Here is a 16,817-nt window from a genome sequence, read left to right as displayed (position 1 = left end):
AGTGCAGAAGAAGCTCTGAGAGATGATGAATTTGCTGATCACACAGTCATTGATTGAGGCTGTTTGAAGCCTTGTCTTTATTGATCCACGCAGCCTGAGAGTGACACCACATATTTGTGGTCAGTCTTGTGGTAGCTTTGGAGCCACATTCACTATCCATAAATTGAGTTTATTACCATGGAGGTGAAGAATCAGTAGCTTCTTGTTTTTACTGGTATTCTGATACAGCAAAGCGATGCAGCAATTGTAAAACAGTTGAACCCTTAATGTGGTGGAATTGGTTTAATGCCATGACCACAATCTATGCCACCTACTCTATAAGTGCTTTGATTATAAAGAAATTTAGTTTATATAGTGAACAAACTAGGATTAGATGAATTAAAATGGTTGTTAAACACTCAGTGTATTTTAGCACCCTGTAGTTGTTTATGTTTTAACAAGTCAGCTGAAGAAAAACTTCATGCCTAAAGATATTCTTGCCTAAAACCATTTTTCCTAAAATTTGGCATCAACAGCAATTCCACAATTCACCGTGAACAGTCCAAGTTCAAGTCATGTTTAAAAGTTCACATCTTATGTTTACTTTTGTTACATATGTAGTAAAGATGGCGGGATACATTAGAAAGCAGTGACTTTTATTGAATAGGATTATCCTTCAAATGAGAATGTCCGCATTATTTACAATCGTTGCTGCATATGACCCACAGTGCAGTGATGTGATGAGAAAGGTGTATAGACATATCAGGTACTCACACTAGTGAAGGAATGGTACAAAGTAAATAGGAACTGAGCCAAATCGCTGCAGTGCTTCCTCTGATTACATTTTAAATTGCAGACATACATTTCATCTATTTTGGCTCTCAGAGGAGGCGGACGCATCTTTCCCCCTCTCCCTTCCTTGGCTTCCCTGCTGCTTCTGTGTGTTTGTCTAGTCTCGTCTAACTCTAACCCTCAAAGAGTTTCTCAGTCTTGTCCTCTAAAGCCTAAAGAAATATGGATTTCATCCAATTGTCCTGTAGAGACGTTTGCTGCCAGATACTCGATGGTCGGTTGCATCGTGTGTCTGACGACACTCGATGGAGGACATTGAACGACATCTACCTATGTATTAGGAACCACGATAACAGAGTTCGGGCTGATTGGAGCTGGCTTGAACCTGGCTTGTCGAAGAACAAGAAGCTGCTACAGCTGTTCAAAATCCCATAAGGCTGGCCGACTTGATAGACGATTGGCAGGGCTGTGAGTACTCAGACTGTGTTTTGAACACAGTATGGATAAGATCTTGGAGAAGCTCATGGCTCTGCAATATGGATAACATCTTGGAGAAGAACAATGGGAACTGAGATAATTGGTGACCAGTGATGGACATTATACCAACTGCAAAAATTGGATGCAGTTGTTCGCACTAAACCCAAACATTCACCATCTTCACTCATGCGGCTATCCCGCTGGCGCCACCTGAATCAAACCTGTATAAAACATTTCAAATTACTTGTGACTTGTGATTATTATGCTATTCCAAAGTATTTAAAAAGAAGTATAAGAGACAAAAGTGTAGCCTTTAGCTTTAATAAAAATTGACTTCAGTTTACCTTTAGGTCCTCATCAGCTTTTGAGTTTCTAGCATTACCATCAACATCAACATTGGCTTTCTGCATCCATAACTGCAGGTTGTGAAAATGTTTTTCGACATTCTCACCACTACAAGGACTCCCAAAAGCAACTGCAGCACTTTGAACCATGTCACTGAGGTCTTTTAAGGAAGTTGCAGTAGTGAAGACTCCAACAGTGTGCATTGCAAGATGGTAGTTCTTTGGTGCACTGCAGTTTAAGAAGAAATTATCTTTAAGTGTTTCCAAAACAGTAATAAACAGTTTTCCCAAATTGAAAAATGAAATGCCATGTGAAAAATGAAATGCCATGTCACATGTCACAATAAAAAACAAACAAACAAACAAGTGAATACTGTATTAAAACGACTACACTTACTACTTTTTACAGATCTCCTTGGCATTCTTCATAACATAACTAAGGCATTTGTGAAGAATTGGAACCTCGAAGTCTTCCTTGTTTCCTTTCCCCGAAGTGATGTTATAATTATGATTTATTGTGTCCGACAGATTTTTTTTTGCTAAAGCTAAACAGACAGCTTGCATTAGGACCATAGATCCATCACACGTAAGCATTACAGCTGAATGCATGGCTTTGCGCCCAAAGGCCCTTGCAACATCAGTCAGAAATGCTTCCAGAAAATATGTGACCGAGGCAGTGGTATGGTCACATGTTAAATATGTAGCCACTGGTAGGGGAGAGCATGTTTTCCATGGATTCCTTACTACAAGTTCGTAAATACAGAAAGGAGGCAAACACTTTCTTTTTTTCATGATACTTCCTGTAGCATCCAAATAAACTAAGTCCTCCCGACAGCGGCTCTGGAAAATTTCAATGCTCTTGGAAGACCATAAAAAAACACCTTTTGGATGTAACATCACTTTCTGCAATACATCCTCTGGGTTGTTCTTCTTGTTTGCCACCATTAACTGGAGACTCATAATCTCATTATGATGAAGACGACTTTTCTTTCGGATTTCCAATGCTATGTTTCTCAACACTTGAGGAGTTGGAACTTCATCTCTACACCCCGATTGCACAACATCATCATCCATTTTGCTCATTTTTTCCAGATACATGGCTCTGGGTAATTGTTTTTCCAATTCATGGCAATTTTATCTCTCTTATGAGCTCTTACTGGTCTTCTTTTCAGTTCATAGTGGTTGTGCACACACTCGAGATCTTGAAAATTTACTTTCGCCTTTAGATCGTCTTCTTTATCTACAGTGACATTGACAGTCACTGGACAATCCTCGAAACTGTAGTAACCCAGACACCTGAAGAAAGGGTCCTTTCTTACTGAGTCCAAAGCCTGGACTCTGTGCCCTTTGAAAGCAAAGGAACAATATGGAAACACTGTCCGTAGTCTGTCTGAAATCAGATTTGTCCACTGTAGTCCCTTGTATCTTCTTTGGGATCTCTTATTTTTTAGATTAGCCCATTCTTTTCTTTTCAAGAAAAAAAAAAGTTGGTTCAAGTGGAACCCTGATTCTTATGAATCCATCATCAGATGAGTTGCTGTTAGGCTACAAAAGAGAAAAAATTCATTTAGTGAGAAAAAGTTTTGTTCCATGTTACATAACTACTGTAATATCTGTAAATATACTTGAAATACTCGTGTATTTTAAGTATATTAACAGCCAGTGTTTTTAATTTTGGAATATATAGCAAAAATTCATGTCGAGAAGTGTCATTAAATAGAAATTGCATTCTATGTTACAACATTTGATAAAAATTCTTTATTTAATTGTATATTGTGTTTTTACAAATATTTTTATGTAATATAACGTGGTCATTTAAACAATGATACTAGCACCAATCATAACTTATTTGAAATCATTTTTAATGACTGACCTGCTCAGGAGACAGCTGTCCGTCCTCCTGCAAGGAGATGTCCGGTGTCAGGAAAGCGGCAGCTGATAGTTTTTCTGGTTGCTATTACATGAGTTGAGGGGTGTAACTTTAGTGTAATTACATGTAAATGTTAAAGAGAAATTATGATAGTACAGACAGACTGACCTGCTCAGGAGACGGAGATGTCCGGTGTCAGAGAAGTGGCAGCTGATAGTTCTTCCTGTTGAAAATGACATTACCCGTAACAATATTCAGTTTAGGGATAATTTCAACAGTAATAGATTGACTAAAATGTGGTATATCAACATATTTAATAGCAAACACATAGAATTTTATTTATGGAACCTGCTCTGGTGGCTTTTGTCCGTTATCTGAATCCCCTTTGACTGGTATAGACAAGTTCTGTAGAGAACAGCATACATTTTTAATAAATTTCATTTTAACGACATAATTTAATACAATATATTTTAAAAAAAAATTTAAGTGAAAAGAACTAACCTGACGAAATGCAAATTTAAATTTGCAGTTATTATCAAAGGAACACACATAATTGGTTGATAAGAAAGATTAAGACTTAGACAAGAGACGTTCAAAAGAGAGGAAAATACAGAGGGGATGAGGGACGGTGAGACAAGACAGTAAATTCCATTGGATTACCTACTGGAAAAAAAAACAGAAAAGAAAACAAGAAAAAATATAACACAGTAGGGAGACCACAGCCACAACCTAGATAAGTATAAGTAACAGTAAATAATAAATATTGGTGTCAGCATGGCCCCTGCCGAGAAACCTTATCCACTACATGTATTTAAAATTGAGATGTGGGCACCGGCAACTTAGGAGAGGTTGAATACACAGACCATCCCTTGGACGCCATTCAGCATGCCCAGCACAAGTGATGTTGATGTATAGGTTGTGGAATAAAATTGAGGTACAGGTGGTCAGAAGGGGACACAGGAGGAATGCCTCACCCCCACCTCAGTGAAACAACTGTACCCCAAAGCCCTGCATCTGTGGCGATGTGATGGAGTGGGGATGAGGAGGAGAGGGAAGTGAAGGCAAAGTACTCCCTCGTGGGGTCAGGTCCCCCGCAGACCCCAGTAGGCACCACAGGAAGCCACAAAGGCCCATCTGGATAGGGGCCTACATTAGCACCACCACCAAGCCCCACAGAGCCTGGGGTAGCGGGCGCACATCCTAACCTACCACAGAGGAAAATACATCCACCCAAACATTCAATAATCTCTCTGACTACATAAGACAAAAGACACCACGGTTGAGTTTATTCTCCACCTCTGTACTAATTTTAAAGTTAACTATTGTCTTTTTTTGTGTGTTTTAAATGTGGTAAATGCTTGACAAACAAAGTAAAAAGAAAAAAAACAAAAAAGAAAATTATAAATTAAAGGGCCTTGGAGATGTCATTCAAACTAATACCATTGCACATCAAAACATATATGTGGATAACAGAAAGAAAAAAAAACAGTTCAGAATAATTCTAAAGTGAAATTATCTTGTGGAAATAGGAATTTTCCATTTTAGACCATTTTGAAATCGTTAAACGAGTAGGTCGTATATGGGCAATTTAAAAAGGCCTTTATTTTGGAAAGCAAAATCAGAATGACTTGAAATTGACATGGTAACAACGCATGGTTGGATTCTGTTGATCTAAAGTGAAATTATCCTGTGGAAACAGCAATTTTCATTTTTGTGGGGTTGTATACTGTCAATACAGAGTGAAATTATCCTGTGGAAACAAGAATTTTTCTTTTTAGAGCATTTTGAAATCATTACAAAAGTGAGTCAGATATTGGCAATTTGATAAGGCTTTTATTTTGGAAGGCAAAATCAGAATGATATTATATAGATATGGTATCACTGCGGGGTTGGACAATTTTGATCGAAAGTGTAATTGCCCTGTGAAAACAGGAATCTTCCATTTTAGAGCATTTCGAAATCGTAAGAGTAAGTCAAATGTGGTCAATTTGAAAGTGCTATTACTTTGAAAGGCAAAATCAGCCTGACTCAAAATTTATATGGTATAACCGTGGAGTTGTATACTGTTGATCTAAAGTGGAATTATCCTGTGGAAACAGAAATCTTTCTTTTTAGAGCATTTTCAAATCGTTAAAAGAGTAGGTCGTATATGGGCAATTTAAAAAGGCCTTTATTTTGGAAGGCAAAATCAGACTGACTTGATTTTGATATGGTATCACTGTGGGGTTGTATACTGTTGATCTAAAGTTGAATTATCTTGTGGAAACAGGAATTTTCCTTTTCAGAGCATTCTGAAATCACTGAAAGGTAGGTCTTAAATGGGCAATTTCAACGAGCCATTAATTTGAAACACAAAACCAGACTGACTTGATATTGACATGGTATCATTGTGGGGTTGCATACTCTTGATCTAGAGTGAAATTATGATATGGAAACAAGAATTTATCTTTTTAGAGAAATCAGAATTCATTGAAAGATTATTTCCCGTATGGACAATTTGAAAGGGCTATTATTTTGAAAGGCAAAATCAGAATGACTTGAGATCAACATGGTATCACTGTGGGATGGAATACTGTCAATATAGACAGTAATTATTCTGTGGAAACAGCAATTTTCCATTTTAGAGCTTTCTGAATTCATGGAAAATGCACACTGATATATGGTCAATTTGAAAGGGCCATTATTTTGAAAGGCAAAACAAGAATGATTAATATTGACATGATATCATTATGGGGTTGTATACTGTCAATATAGACTGCAACTAGTCTGTGGAAACGTGAGTTTTCCATTCTGAATTAATTAAAACAGTAGTTCAAAAATAAACATTCAGAGGGCTTTTACTTTGAAATCCAAAAGGAGATGGCTTTAATTGAGCTTTTATTTTGAAATCAGGTTTTCACATCTTTTGCCATCAGAATACACAGGGAATGTAAAACAAAGTGGAGGCTAGCTTGACTGCAATGCTGGAATTGGAGGCTGGCTTGACACCAGTAAAACCGAGGTGTATGTAGTCTGTACGGGAGGACCTAAACCTCAACGCAAGACGTAGTAAAAAACAATATTTCTGAGGTACTCGAACGCAACGGGTAATTTGTTCGTGATACTGATGTTTCTTATTGACTGAGTTCGAGGTGCATGCTAAGCATTTACGTCTGCTTATGTGAAAACTTTCTCTACGAGTCTTTATCTCTTTAGCCTTTATTTAATACATTCCCAAACTTATTCAAGTTAACAACAGTACAGGACAGCATCAAAACAGGTTTTCTGTCCTGTTGCGATGCCATGATGTTGCTGCTTCAGCAGCGTGGTTTGTCATCAGTAGACTAATTAGTTGTACCTGTCTATTTCCTGCAGCAGCTTATATTTGGTTTGAACATAGCTATAGACTGATATGGATCAGTTTATAACTTATATTCATTGTAATATTTAAATCTTGAGAGAGGAGGATAGAGGGGGAGAGAAAGGGAGAAAGCAGGATGAAGACAGCAAAGAGAGAGAAGAAAAAGAAACAAGAGTGGACATGTAGTCAAATTCATCAAAAAATTATAAAACTGTAGCTTCTGTTTTACCTACTTTCATTGATGGTAATTTCACATAACTTGTGCTATACTGTTATCAGTTATAAAACCCCAGCTCTTATAATAATTATTATAAGATTATATTTTTGATATTTTCCAGCAACTGCAATTTAAGTTGACTGAGGAGGATGGAGACAGAGAAAGAGGACTGAGGGTTGTACAAGAACAGGAATAACAAGTGAGCAAATAGTGAAGTTGGCTAAAAAAAAACCCTGTATTTTTCACAAAATAATTTTCAATAATTTTTCAAATAGGGTTTTTTTTCCTCTAACTTGGCTGCAATTTCATTATATCATTAAATAGATAAAATTACTTCTTCATTTTTCCCCGTTGTAAATTTTCCGATTTCGAAAGGGGATGTCCTTGCCAAAAGGAGTATCCGAGCTTTAAAATTATGCAAATAGTAGCGCATTAAAAACACTTATTAAAAGGACTAGTCCCTAAAACACACTAACAGTTCGTGTCCTTGATAATTATTATTACTTTGATTAATGCAGCCTGTTAGTTATTAAGTTTAAATGTGATTCCCAGACTATCCACGTTCTGAGCACCATTTTCTGCAAAGTTAACTTGTAAATTCCAGCAACATTCCTCAGCCAACATAAAGCCAGTAACACATTAACCCAGGTTTACTTACTGTGATCATATCATTCTTTCTCTTGGAAAGGTCAGTGTTAAGAGGGCTGCTTTGTGTAGCGACAAACCGAGCTGTATGTAATTATGTAGTCCGTAGCGGAGGAGCTAAACCTCGATGCATCCGATGCAAGATGCACTAAAGCCCAGTATCTGTGAGTTTCCGGAAGCAACAGGTAATTTGTTCGTGATAATGAAGTTACTTATTGACTTTTATACCTAGATCGAAGTGCATGTTGACAATTACATCTGCTTATGTGAGTACTTTGTCTACTAGGCTTTATGGCTCAATGCATTGTCATTAAGCATTTTTTTAAACACAATCCCAAACTCATTCAAGTTAACAACATTACAGGGCAGCATGAAAACAGGTTTTCTGTCCTATGTCATGATGTTGCTGTTTCAGCAGCGTGGTCTGTCATCAGTAGACTAATTATACTTTCGTTGTGCTGGCAGACAGAAGATTAAGAGGTAATCTCATGAGACAAATCAGTGATGCAGTTTTGAAACAGGCTTTTACTGAACTATAGCAAAAGTTCAAACTATTCTAATAATGCAGGGACATTGCTGTATCTTATAAAGTATATGCCTATTTTTATTTATCTCTAGATAACATCAAAAGTGTTAGTTGTTGTAACTTAAATCACTAGGGATTATTAGTTAATTATTAGCTGATGTGCGCTGTTATTTTAGTTTTTTAAAATTTTCTATTCCTATTCTGGTTAGGAATTAGGTTTCAGTGTTTGTTTATAGTACAGCTCCAAATCCAGGTGACAGTAAGTCAAAATGATGGTTCCTGTCTATGTCCAGCAGCAGGCTGTAATCAGTTTGAATATTGCTAAAGACTGATATCAAGTCAAGTCAAGTCAACTTTATTTGTCAATTCTGCCACATGTACAGGACATACAGAGAATAGAAATTTCGTTACTCTCAAACCCTAGTGATTAAAAAATGCAAATAAAATAATTAAAAAGTAAAAATTTAAATAAATACAATACAATTTTACGTATAACAAAAAAAAAAAAGCTATGCAATATACAATATTCAAGTAAGGAGGCATAGTAGTGCAAATAGGCAAATAGTGCAAATGGAGATTTAGTAGTATGCGGTAAGAGATAGTGTAACAACAAAGTCTTATGAGGTAATGGCAGTCCAATGCTCCACAAAGTGACTGGTAACTGGTGCAGGCCAGTGAGTGAGTCAGAGAGTGTGTGTGTGTGTGTGTGTGTGTGTGTGTGTGTGTGTGTGTGTGTGTGTGTGTGTGTGTGACAGAGTTCAGTGAGACTGTGGAGGGGAGAGGGGGCAGAATCGGGAGGGAGTTAAGCTTCCTGACAGCCTGATGGATGAAGTTTATGGATCAGTTTATGCCTTTTATTTACTGCAATATTTAACTTTTGGGTGATGCCACAAAGATTGAAAGAGGAGGAGAGAAAGGGAGAAAGCAGGATCAAGAATGCAAAAAGAGAGAACAAACAGAAGCAAAGAGTGGACATGTAGTCAATCCCAAAAGGTTGATTCTGTTCATCTGGACGTAGCGTTTTCAGTGGGAGAAACGTTTCGTCACTCATCCAAGTGACATCTTCAGTCTCAGCTGACTGCAGGTTTCCTCATTTTTATAAACAGTACATTGCACAATGACTGAAACTAGCAGCACTGAATGAAGAATGGGCTGGGAGGTCAGTTCCTTTATCATTAATATGTGACATGTAGTCAAATTCACCAAAAAATTATAAAGCTGTAGCTTCTGTTTTACCCACATTCACTGATGATGATTTTGCATAATTTAGCAGTGTGCTGAACAGTTTTAAAACCCCAGACCTGCTCGTATAATAATTATTATATGATTATATTTTTGATATTTTCCAGTGTGGGATTATAATATTATTTTATGCCATGTTAGACCCCTAATTAAAGACTGTGAATTATTATGTAGTTCTAGTTTGCATTATGCTCCTGAATTAGAAGAAGGTGATAACTATTGCTTTTGTTAAACTGATTTGCATTACATTAGACTGCTGATTTATTGTGAATGAATGATATTGTTTTATGATGCATTATACTGCTGAGTTGTAAGAAATACTGTTCGCAGAAAGTCATCGCCTTATTTGTCTGATTAGAAGAGAACAGAACATGCTGGAGTTTTCTGCCCCATCTCAGCAGGAGCAGATAAACAGAGAGCCAAGGTCGTAGCTTAGGCGCCGTGTGAGAGAAAGAATGTGAATGTTTAGGCTTTTATGATTAGGTGGGGGCCACTAGAGGCTATAAGAGTTTGATCAATGCTCGACCATTTTGAGATCTGATGCTGTCTGCGTACGGTGTCCATCTCCCACGCGTGTGATTATTAAAATCCTCGTTTGACTCAACCCGGCCGGACCAGTGTTGTTATTGTGGTTTTTCCTCTTGTATCCATCCCCAATATTTGAATCCGTAACACCAGCAATTACAATTCAAGTCGACTGAGGAAGATGGAGACAGAGAGAGAGGCCCGAGAGGTTGTACACGAACCAAAAGAACAAGTGAACAAATAATGAAGCTAGCTGAAAAAAAGCCCTGCATTTTTAACAAAGTAATTTTTCATGTATTTCATCTGTGCTTTGCATGCTTTTCCAGTAACAAACTTAAAAAATATTGGTAATAATTGTAGCATTTTACAGGATTCATACCACTCTAAACATGGCTTGAACACGATGGCTGCCACTATATTGATGTGACAGAATCTTTTCTCCACTCTCAACATTGGTGTACATGATGCTCTGTGATGCCTCTTGCATAATAAAGAGAGGGTGTTTTATGAATTCAAAAATTTTAATATGAAAACAACTCTATTACCAGTTTGCTCTGTGTATATGTCTACGGAATGGCAGGGTGATTTTCCAGTGTTTGTGCTGAATAATGCTACTTGAAGTGCTTGATGAGTTGGTGAACTGTGTGATCAAGAGACTGAAATAGTGTTGTGCATGTTTTTATTCTTGTCTGCTTTGCCACAAATTTTGATTTAACTTCTTTCACAACTGAGCCTTTGCCTTGGGTTTGATAACTAAAGGCTCCACACTAAAACTGATGGAATTGTCATGATCCTGGGTCCTTTTGACCCAGCGTTTTGTGTTTTCTCTTCGCGATTTTGGTTCTGTTCTCCTCTAATTGGTGTTTACCCTGTTCCCCCCCGTGTGTTCCTGTTTTATTGTGAAGGTCTGCGTCTTATGTGAGTGTTTTCAGTTTGCCTTCCTGGTCTCGTCATGTTAATCACTCCCAGCTGTGTCTCCCACCTGTGTGTAATCTCCCTGTGTTCTCTGAGTGTATTTAAGTTGTATTTTCTGTCTTAGTAATTGCTGGTTCGTCTGTGTTGTTTCCCCTCGGTCTCCCTGCGTCTCTCCGTATGTATTTCCCCAGACCTCCCTGCATCTTCGTTTCTGGTTTGTCTTATTAGTTTACCCAGTTTAGGTTTCTAGTTTCATGTTTTGCCACCCTTGCTGTTTGTATTGACCCACTATCATAAATAAACACTCACCTGCACCAGAACTGCCGCCCTTTTGGTCCTTACTACAAATCCACACGGCTTGCCCCGCAAACCGTGACAGGAATAGATTGGAATCTCTGATTATTCACTCAGAATTATTCTTAGAAACTACAATAGGCCATCCAACTAATTAGGTTGCTTTGGAAGGTAACATTATTATGGTTATACAATTTTAAATATGACTTTTCAATTTTCAATCAGCATATTCCCTTAATATCAATTACAAGGCATGCATGACATTATGATTGTGAGCTGAGCCCCCTAAAAGCTTGAACCTAGAATCACACCTGTCACTGGGTAAAATGAAAATAGCTGATATCAAGTCCATTATAGTAGCTGATGACCCAGGAAATATCTCATTGTGAAATCTCATGCAGAGTACACACTTTACACTATTGAAACTGCTTTACTCTGCCTAGAGTTGCTGGCATATGTGGAATTCACTTTACACTCCACCTCCTTCTCAGCTCCACCTTTTGTGTTATATATTATATGGAAAAAATACCAGGCTGCTTACATATTATATTTACATGAGCTTCTCAGCCATGAAACCCATTCCAGCTTACAGTTTTGTGCTCATACTAATGTCAGAGGAGGTTTGGAAGCCTGCAGTTACATAGTCAGCAGAGTGTTGTTGACTTTTATGCACCATCTGCATCAGCAGTCAGTGATCCCACTCCCATGCAGGCACATGCAAAGCTGAGGGCACTGGCTTCCATTTAGTAAGTATTTATTACCAAAAAAGTAAATCTTGTGGTTGGAAAGTCATTTCAAGTGTTTTATTTGTGCTCATTATTATGAAATCACAATATGCATTCAGAAATATTTTATGAAAATATAATTCTGAATAAAATCTCAATAAAATACAATAGAAATACAATGGGGTTTTTGTCAAAGTGCTGCATTACTGAAATCCTCCATCACTCACGTTTCACTTTACGTTTACACATCCCAGTGTATATACACCTAATAAGGTAGAAAGTGGTTAAAAGCACAAGCAGCATAGCTCCAGCCAGGAACAAAACTACATCTACAGAGTGGTAGGAGTACCAGGGCATTCTGTAGGACTGTGCTTTCAGGTGAGCTGCTCCTTTGTGCCTCATGACAAACTCTATCCAGAAGAGGGCGTTATCCAGTGGCTTTACTGGCTTATCTCTGTGTAGCCTGGAAAGTCTCTGCATGTTCGTCCTGTACGAGGGATCATTCAGGACTTCCTCTATGGCCTTCAGGAAGTTGTTGTCTTTGTCCACTGTAGTTAATGTAAGTATCTTAGCTCCTCCTCTGTCTTTCAGACGTAGCAGGTTGTCATACTGATCAAAAAACACAGGTATTCCCACAACTGGGACTCCATGATAAATAGCTTCTTGGACTCCGTTTGTTCCTCCATGTGCCACAAACAGTTTTGATTTTGGATGTCCTAAAAGGTCATTCTGTGGCATCCAGTCCACCAGTAAAGTGTTATTGCCCAGATTGGCTGGTCTGTCACCTTTATACTTCCAGATCACTTTCTGTGGTAGTTTAGAAAAAGCTGCAGCGATCTCATTTGCCATGTCAGAAGGAAGTTCAGTCACAAAAGTCCCCAAAGACATGAGGATGAAGCCATGGTCTCCAGAACTCTGCACAAAGTCCTCCAAGTGCTGAGGCAGAGGTTTAGCAGGTTTGCACTGGAACCCTCCGATATAAACAACATTAGGCATTGTGGGCCGTGGGTACTCAAACACAAAGTCCACTCTCATGAGCCAAATGTCTGCATTGATCATTAACTCTTTAAAATCATAACCAGGCCCAAGATATTTGTCAGTTATTTTCTGGTATGCTAGTTTAGCCACCAGGCTGTTCTGTGTTTGTGTTATGATGTGTAAAACCATGTTTGTAACTCTCTGAGAAAAGGTCATCTTGTCAGTATACCCAGTTCCAGTCACAGGAATGTAAGATAATGGTGATGGAGCTATGGAAAAATGAGCATCTGCAGTTATTACCCAGCGAACATTATAAACCAAAGGAAGGTTGAGATATTTGGCCAGAATGACTCCACCACCCCAGCAGGGGTCAGCGAGTATCACGTCAAACTTGCTTTCATTTAAGTTTCTCATCAACAGTTTGTCATCTACTATTGCTGTTACAAGTTCACCTATAGTTCTGTGAATGTCAACAAATTTGCTGAACATCTCTACACCCATGTGGATAAAACCTGACAAGGAAAGAGCACCTTGTTCAGATTCTATGAGCTTAGCCACCATTTTTGACATAATCTCCTGAGTCACAGGGTTTTCCACCGGAACTGTTAAAATATTATAACTAGAGGAAATATCCTTGATGTACCAGCTTTTACTGGAACACAGAATTGTTATGCTGTGTCCTCTAGAGTGCAAAGCCTTTAGTAGAATATCCATATTTACCCAGTGGCTGCCTTCTGAAGGAAACACTAAGATGTTACCTCCTTCACAGGCTCTGGGAATAGAAATGAGCAGCAGCAAAGCAGTGCAGCAATAGATCACCCTCATCTGAAATGAAGAAAAAAAAATGAATTTACTGACATGAAAAAGATGTTCACAGTGGAAACGGACTATGAAAATTTCAAACTACATTTTTTTACTTTGTCAATGAAAGTTTGAGAGTGATGCAATCACAAGCCATCCATATATGCTCTTGCACTTTCATGATTTATTAAGCAACTTTCTGTTTCATCACTGAAATTTTTGAATTTGTAATAATATTTATAATAACATATTTGAAGTTGGTACACGTTTTGTCATTGGTGCAGATAATTTATTAGCTTGAGGTAGGTTGCACGTTTTAAAAATTAGGCGTGTAACTGCATAATTGGGAGCTTTTTTATTTTATTTTTTATTTAATTAATAAAAAGATACTGACAGCGAGCTGCTGAAAGCGGATGACGTAAGAGTCTACCGAATGTTGATTGTTTGACAAAATAGAGAAGCAGAGCCACTGAATGTAGAGAACGGAGCTACGACAGAGTTCACCGGGAACTAGTGATGGGATTTCCGGCTCTTTTTAGAGATCCGGCTCTTTCGGTTCGGCTCACTAAAAAGAGCCGGCTCTTTCGGCTCCGAACCGGCTCTTCAGGTTGTTTTGTTGCTTTAATTAATTTATTATTAACAATAATATAAAATTATGCACAAAAGGAATTACTAACGTAAAAAAAAGTGGTTTTATTTATATATGTTTATATATAAATATATGCGGTGGCCCCTAGAGACAAAACACGTACAAACTCCAAAACACATTTCTAGCATGAACTGAACTTCCAAAGCAGAGCTACTAGATCACTTAAATTACACAATTGAAAGCATGTGTGTATTGTTTGTGTATTTATACACAGGCACTCATATATATATTCAAATAATTTAAAAAAAGTTCATTTACCTGTTATTACCACACACCAAATCCGGTCGTTGGTACTTGCTGGCTTGTGTAGCCACAAGATAACAAAGGCTCAACACTGCGCCCAGCATCCTGGAGCACTTCTGTTGTCTTTTGTACGTGTTTTGAGTTTTTATGTGCTTCGGAGTTTGTACGTGTTTTTACGTGTTTTGGAGTTTGTACGTGTTTTGGAGTTTGTACGTGTTTTTACGTGTTTTGGAGTTTGTACATGCTTCAGAGTTCGTACGTGATTTGAAGTTTGTATGTGCTTTGTCTCTAGGGGCCACCGTAAATATACTTTTATTTATTCACTCCACATAAAATGTAATAAATAAATCATATAATACAAAAATCAACTATTCACATTTCAAGTTTTAACTATTTAAATTTTCAGCTTTTTCCTTTCACAAATTTAAAGTGAAAAGAACACAAAACACTGCAAACCACAACACAATTAAATATAAATTATAATATGAAAACTAAAAGAACATGCATATTCTCTGTCATATGGACCTGCATGAATAAACTTTCTCAATCCTTTATCATCTGCAACCGAAAATAGTTGTGGATGATTACTATACCTTTCTAATGTGACGTTGTTGTCCCTGCCTCTCTTTCTCTCTCTCTCTGGCTCTGTTCCTGTGCTACTGAGTGTAACTACCGCCCCTCCCCCCTCTGCCCAGCGTAAAGCACAAGGCTCGCGTGCAGAGTGAAGCGGAAAAAAAGTGCGAGAGAGAGGCTGAGAGAAAAAAAAAAAAAAAACAAAACCCACGTGACGGCTCGCGATAAGGAGCCGGCTCGCGTCGTTCACGTCAAAGAGCCGGCTCTAAGAGCCATTTCGTTCGCGAACGACCCATCACTACCGGGAACGGAAGAAGCACGAAACAAACAATAAAGATTAAAAACTGCAGTATTGAAAGTGCAGACGGTGGCTGCAATCCATACTTTTCATTGTTTTCAACGTTCTGCTTCGGCTCTTTGTATGCTATAACTCTGCTCTTCTCCGTGTCTGACTGATGGATCAACAATAGCATAAGCATGCGTAGCCCACACACCAGTTGTACCACATATTTTTGACACTGCTTCCAAGGACAATAAACCCTCTCTGCAGCTAAACAGGAAGCCCCAACTACCCGGGGACTGGAGCAGAGACCCTCGGTGGTTTTCAACACCGTTTTTTGGGCGGGGGTTCCACAAAAACCCACAAAGCTTAAGAGTAGGCCACTAACTCCAGTCGCAATTTGAGCAGAGCTTTTACGTGGAGTAGCAAGGTTAAGTTAATTTCCCGTATATACAGTCACATTAACACAGAGCGTTTCTACTTACTGCTGGACGTTTGGTTTCTCCACACAAGAAATGTAAAGAGCCTGTTTTCCAGAGCGCCAATGAACGAAATCTGTTCAATTAATGTTGCTATGCAGGATAGAGAAGAACTGAATCACAATCCAGGATGCACGTTGAAGCCTGGAAGGCAGGAAGTAATAACCCTATCTATCTGTGTTCAAAGGTGACGGGGATACTTGGAAAGCAAAGGTGTGTTTATGTACTCTGGATCAAAGTTAGTGCGTCATTTATGAATTAACTGAAATTGTACACTTTCATTTTCACTGAATAAGGAATTAAATTCCAGTGTTTTGTCAGCACAGTCTGTAGGCGTTAACCATTATAAAGATTCTTTTTGTTATGCATTGAAAGGTTTATATTGAAGCTGCATTTCTTAATGGATAAGTCATTCTGTATTCATTTTGTAATTTTGTTTGAATGATTCTTAATTCTTAGCTTTATATTTGTTTCTGTGTAATGTCATGTAAATGTTATGCGACCCTAATGAGGTTTGATCGTTTCTAAATTTGCAACCATTCTAAATTTATTGGTTTATAATATATAAGAGTTTCATATGTCGATATATAGCCTATGTAGATGCATGTCGGTGCATCTATGGTGGTTTATTGCACATACTAAAACTTTGGCTGTGAAATAACTGCAAGAGATGAATGTCTTCTGCTCATCTGCAAATCCTGAAATGTTTTTTCCAGGATTTGATTTTTTTTTGTAAAGATTTGCATGTAACAGATAATTCTGATATTTTTCAGAAAGGTCTCCCATTACCGTTTCACAGATGCTATGAAAAGTATAATAGATTATATTTAACAGGTTTTAATACTAAATAACAAGACTGCTTTTACACACATAAGCCCTGCATACTCACACAAAATTGTGTTTTGTTATGTATTTAGTATTTT

General features: G+C 37.9%; 1 protein-coding gene across 2 annotated transcripts; it reads right to left on the bottom strand.

The window, feature by feature from the left end:
* Positions 1-614: 614 nt before the first annotated feature.
* On the bottom strand, positions 615-16,035 carry LOC308398141 (UDP-glucuronosyltransferase 2C1-like). Of its 2 annotated transcripts, XM_080884591.1 has the most exons (6): positions 15,901-16,035; positions 3,964-13,694; positions 3,811-3,867; positions 3,631-3,685; positions 3,466-3,546; positions 615-3,137 (listed from the first exon to the last, which is right to left on the bottom strand). In XM_080884591.1, the coding sequence occupies exon 2, from the start codon at positions 13,692-13,694 to the stop codon at positions 12,111-12,113; it is 1,584 nt and encodes a 527-aa protein (XP_080740717.1). In that variant the 5' UTR covers positions 15,901-16,035; the 3' UTR covers positions 615-3,137; positions 3,466-3,546; positions 3,631-3,685; positions 3,811-3,867; positions 3,964-12,110. The 2 variants fall into 2 exon arrangements, with proteins under 2 accessions (XP_080740717.1, XP_080740716.1); XM_080884590.1 differs by having other exon boundaries at positions 3,811-13,694.
* Positions 16,036-16,817: the final 782 nt, after the last annotated feature.

Source organism: Rhamphochromis sp. 'chilingali' (genome assembly GCF_963969265.1).
Source record: "Rhamphochromis sp. 'chilingali' genome assembly, chromosome: 6".
NCBI lineage: Eukaryota > Metazoa > Chordata > Actinopteri > Cichliformes > Cichlidae > Rhamphochromis > Rhamphochromis sp. 'chilingali'.
This window is presented reverse-complemented; position numbering and strand designations above follow the sequence as displayed.

Coding starts and splice junctions, on each gene's coding strand:
- LOC308398141 (XM_080884590.1), bottom strand. CDS start 13,694: ATGAGGGTGATCTATTGCTGCACTGCTTTGCTGCTGCTCATTTCTATT.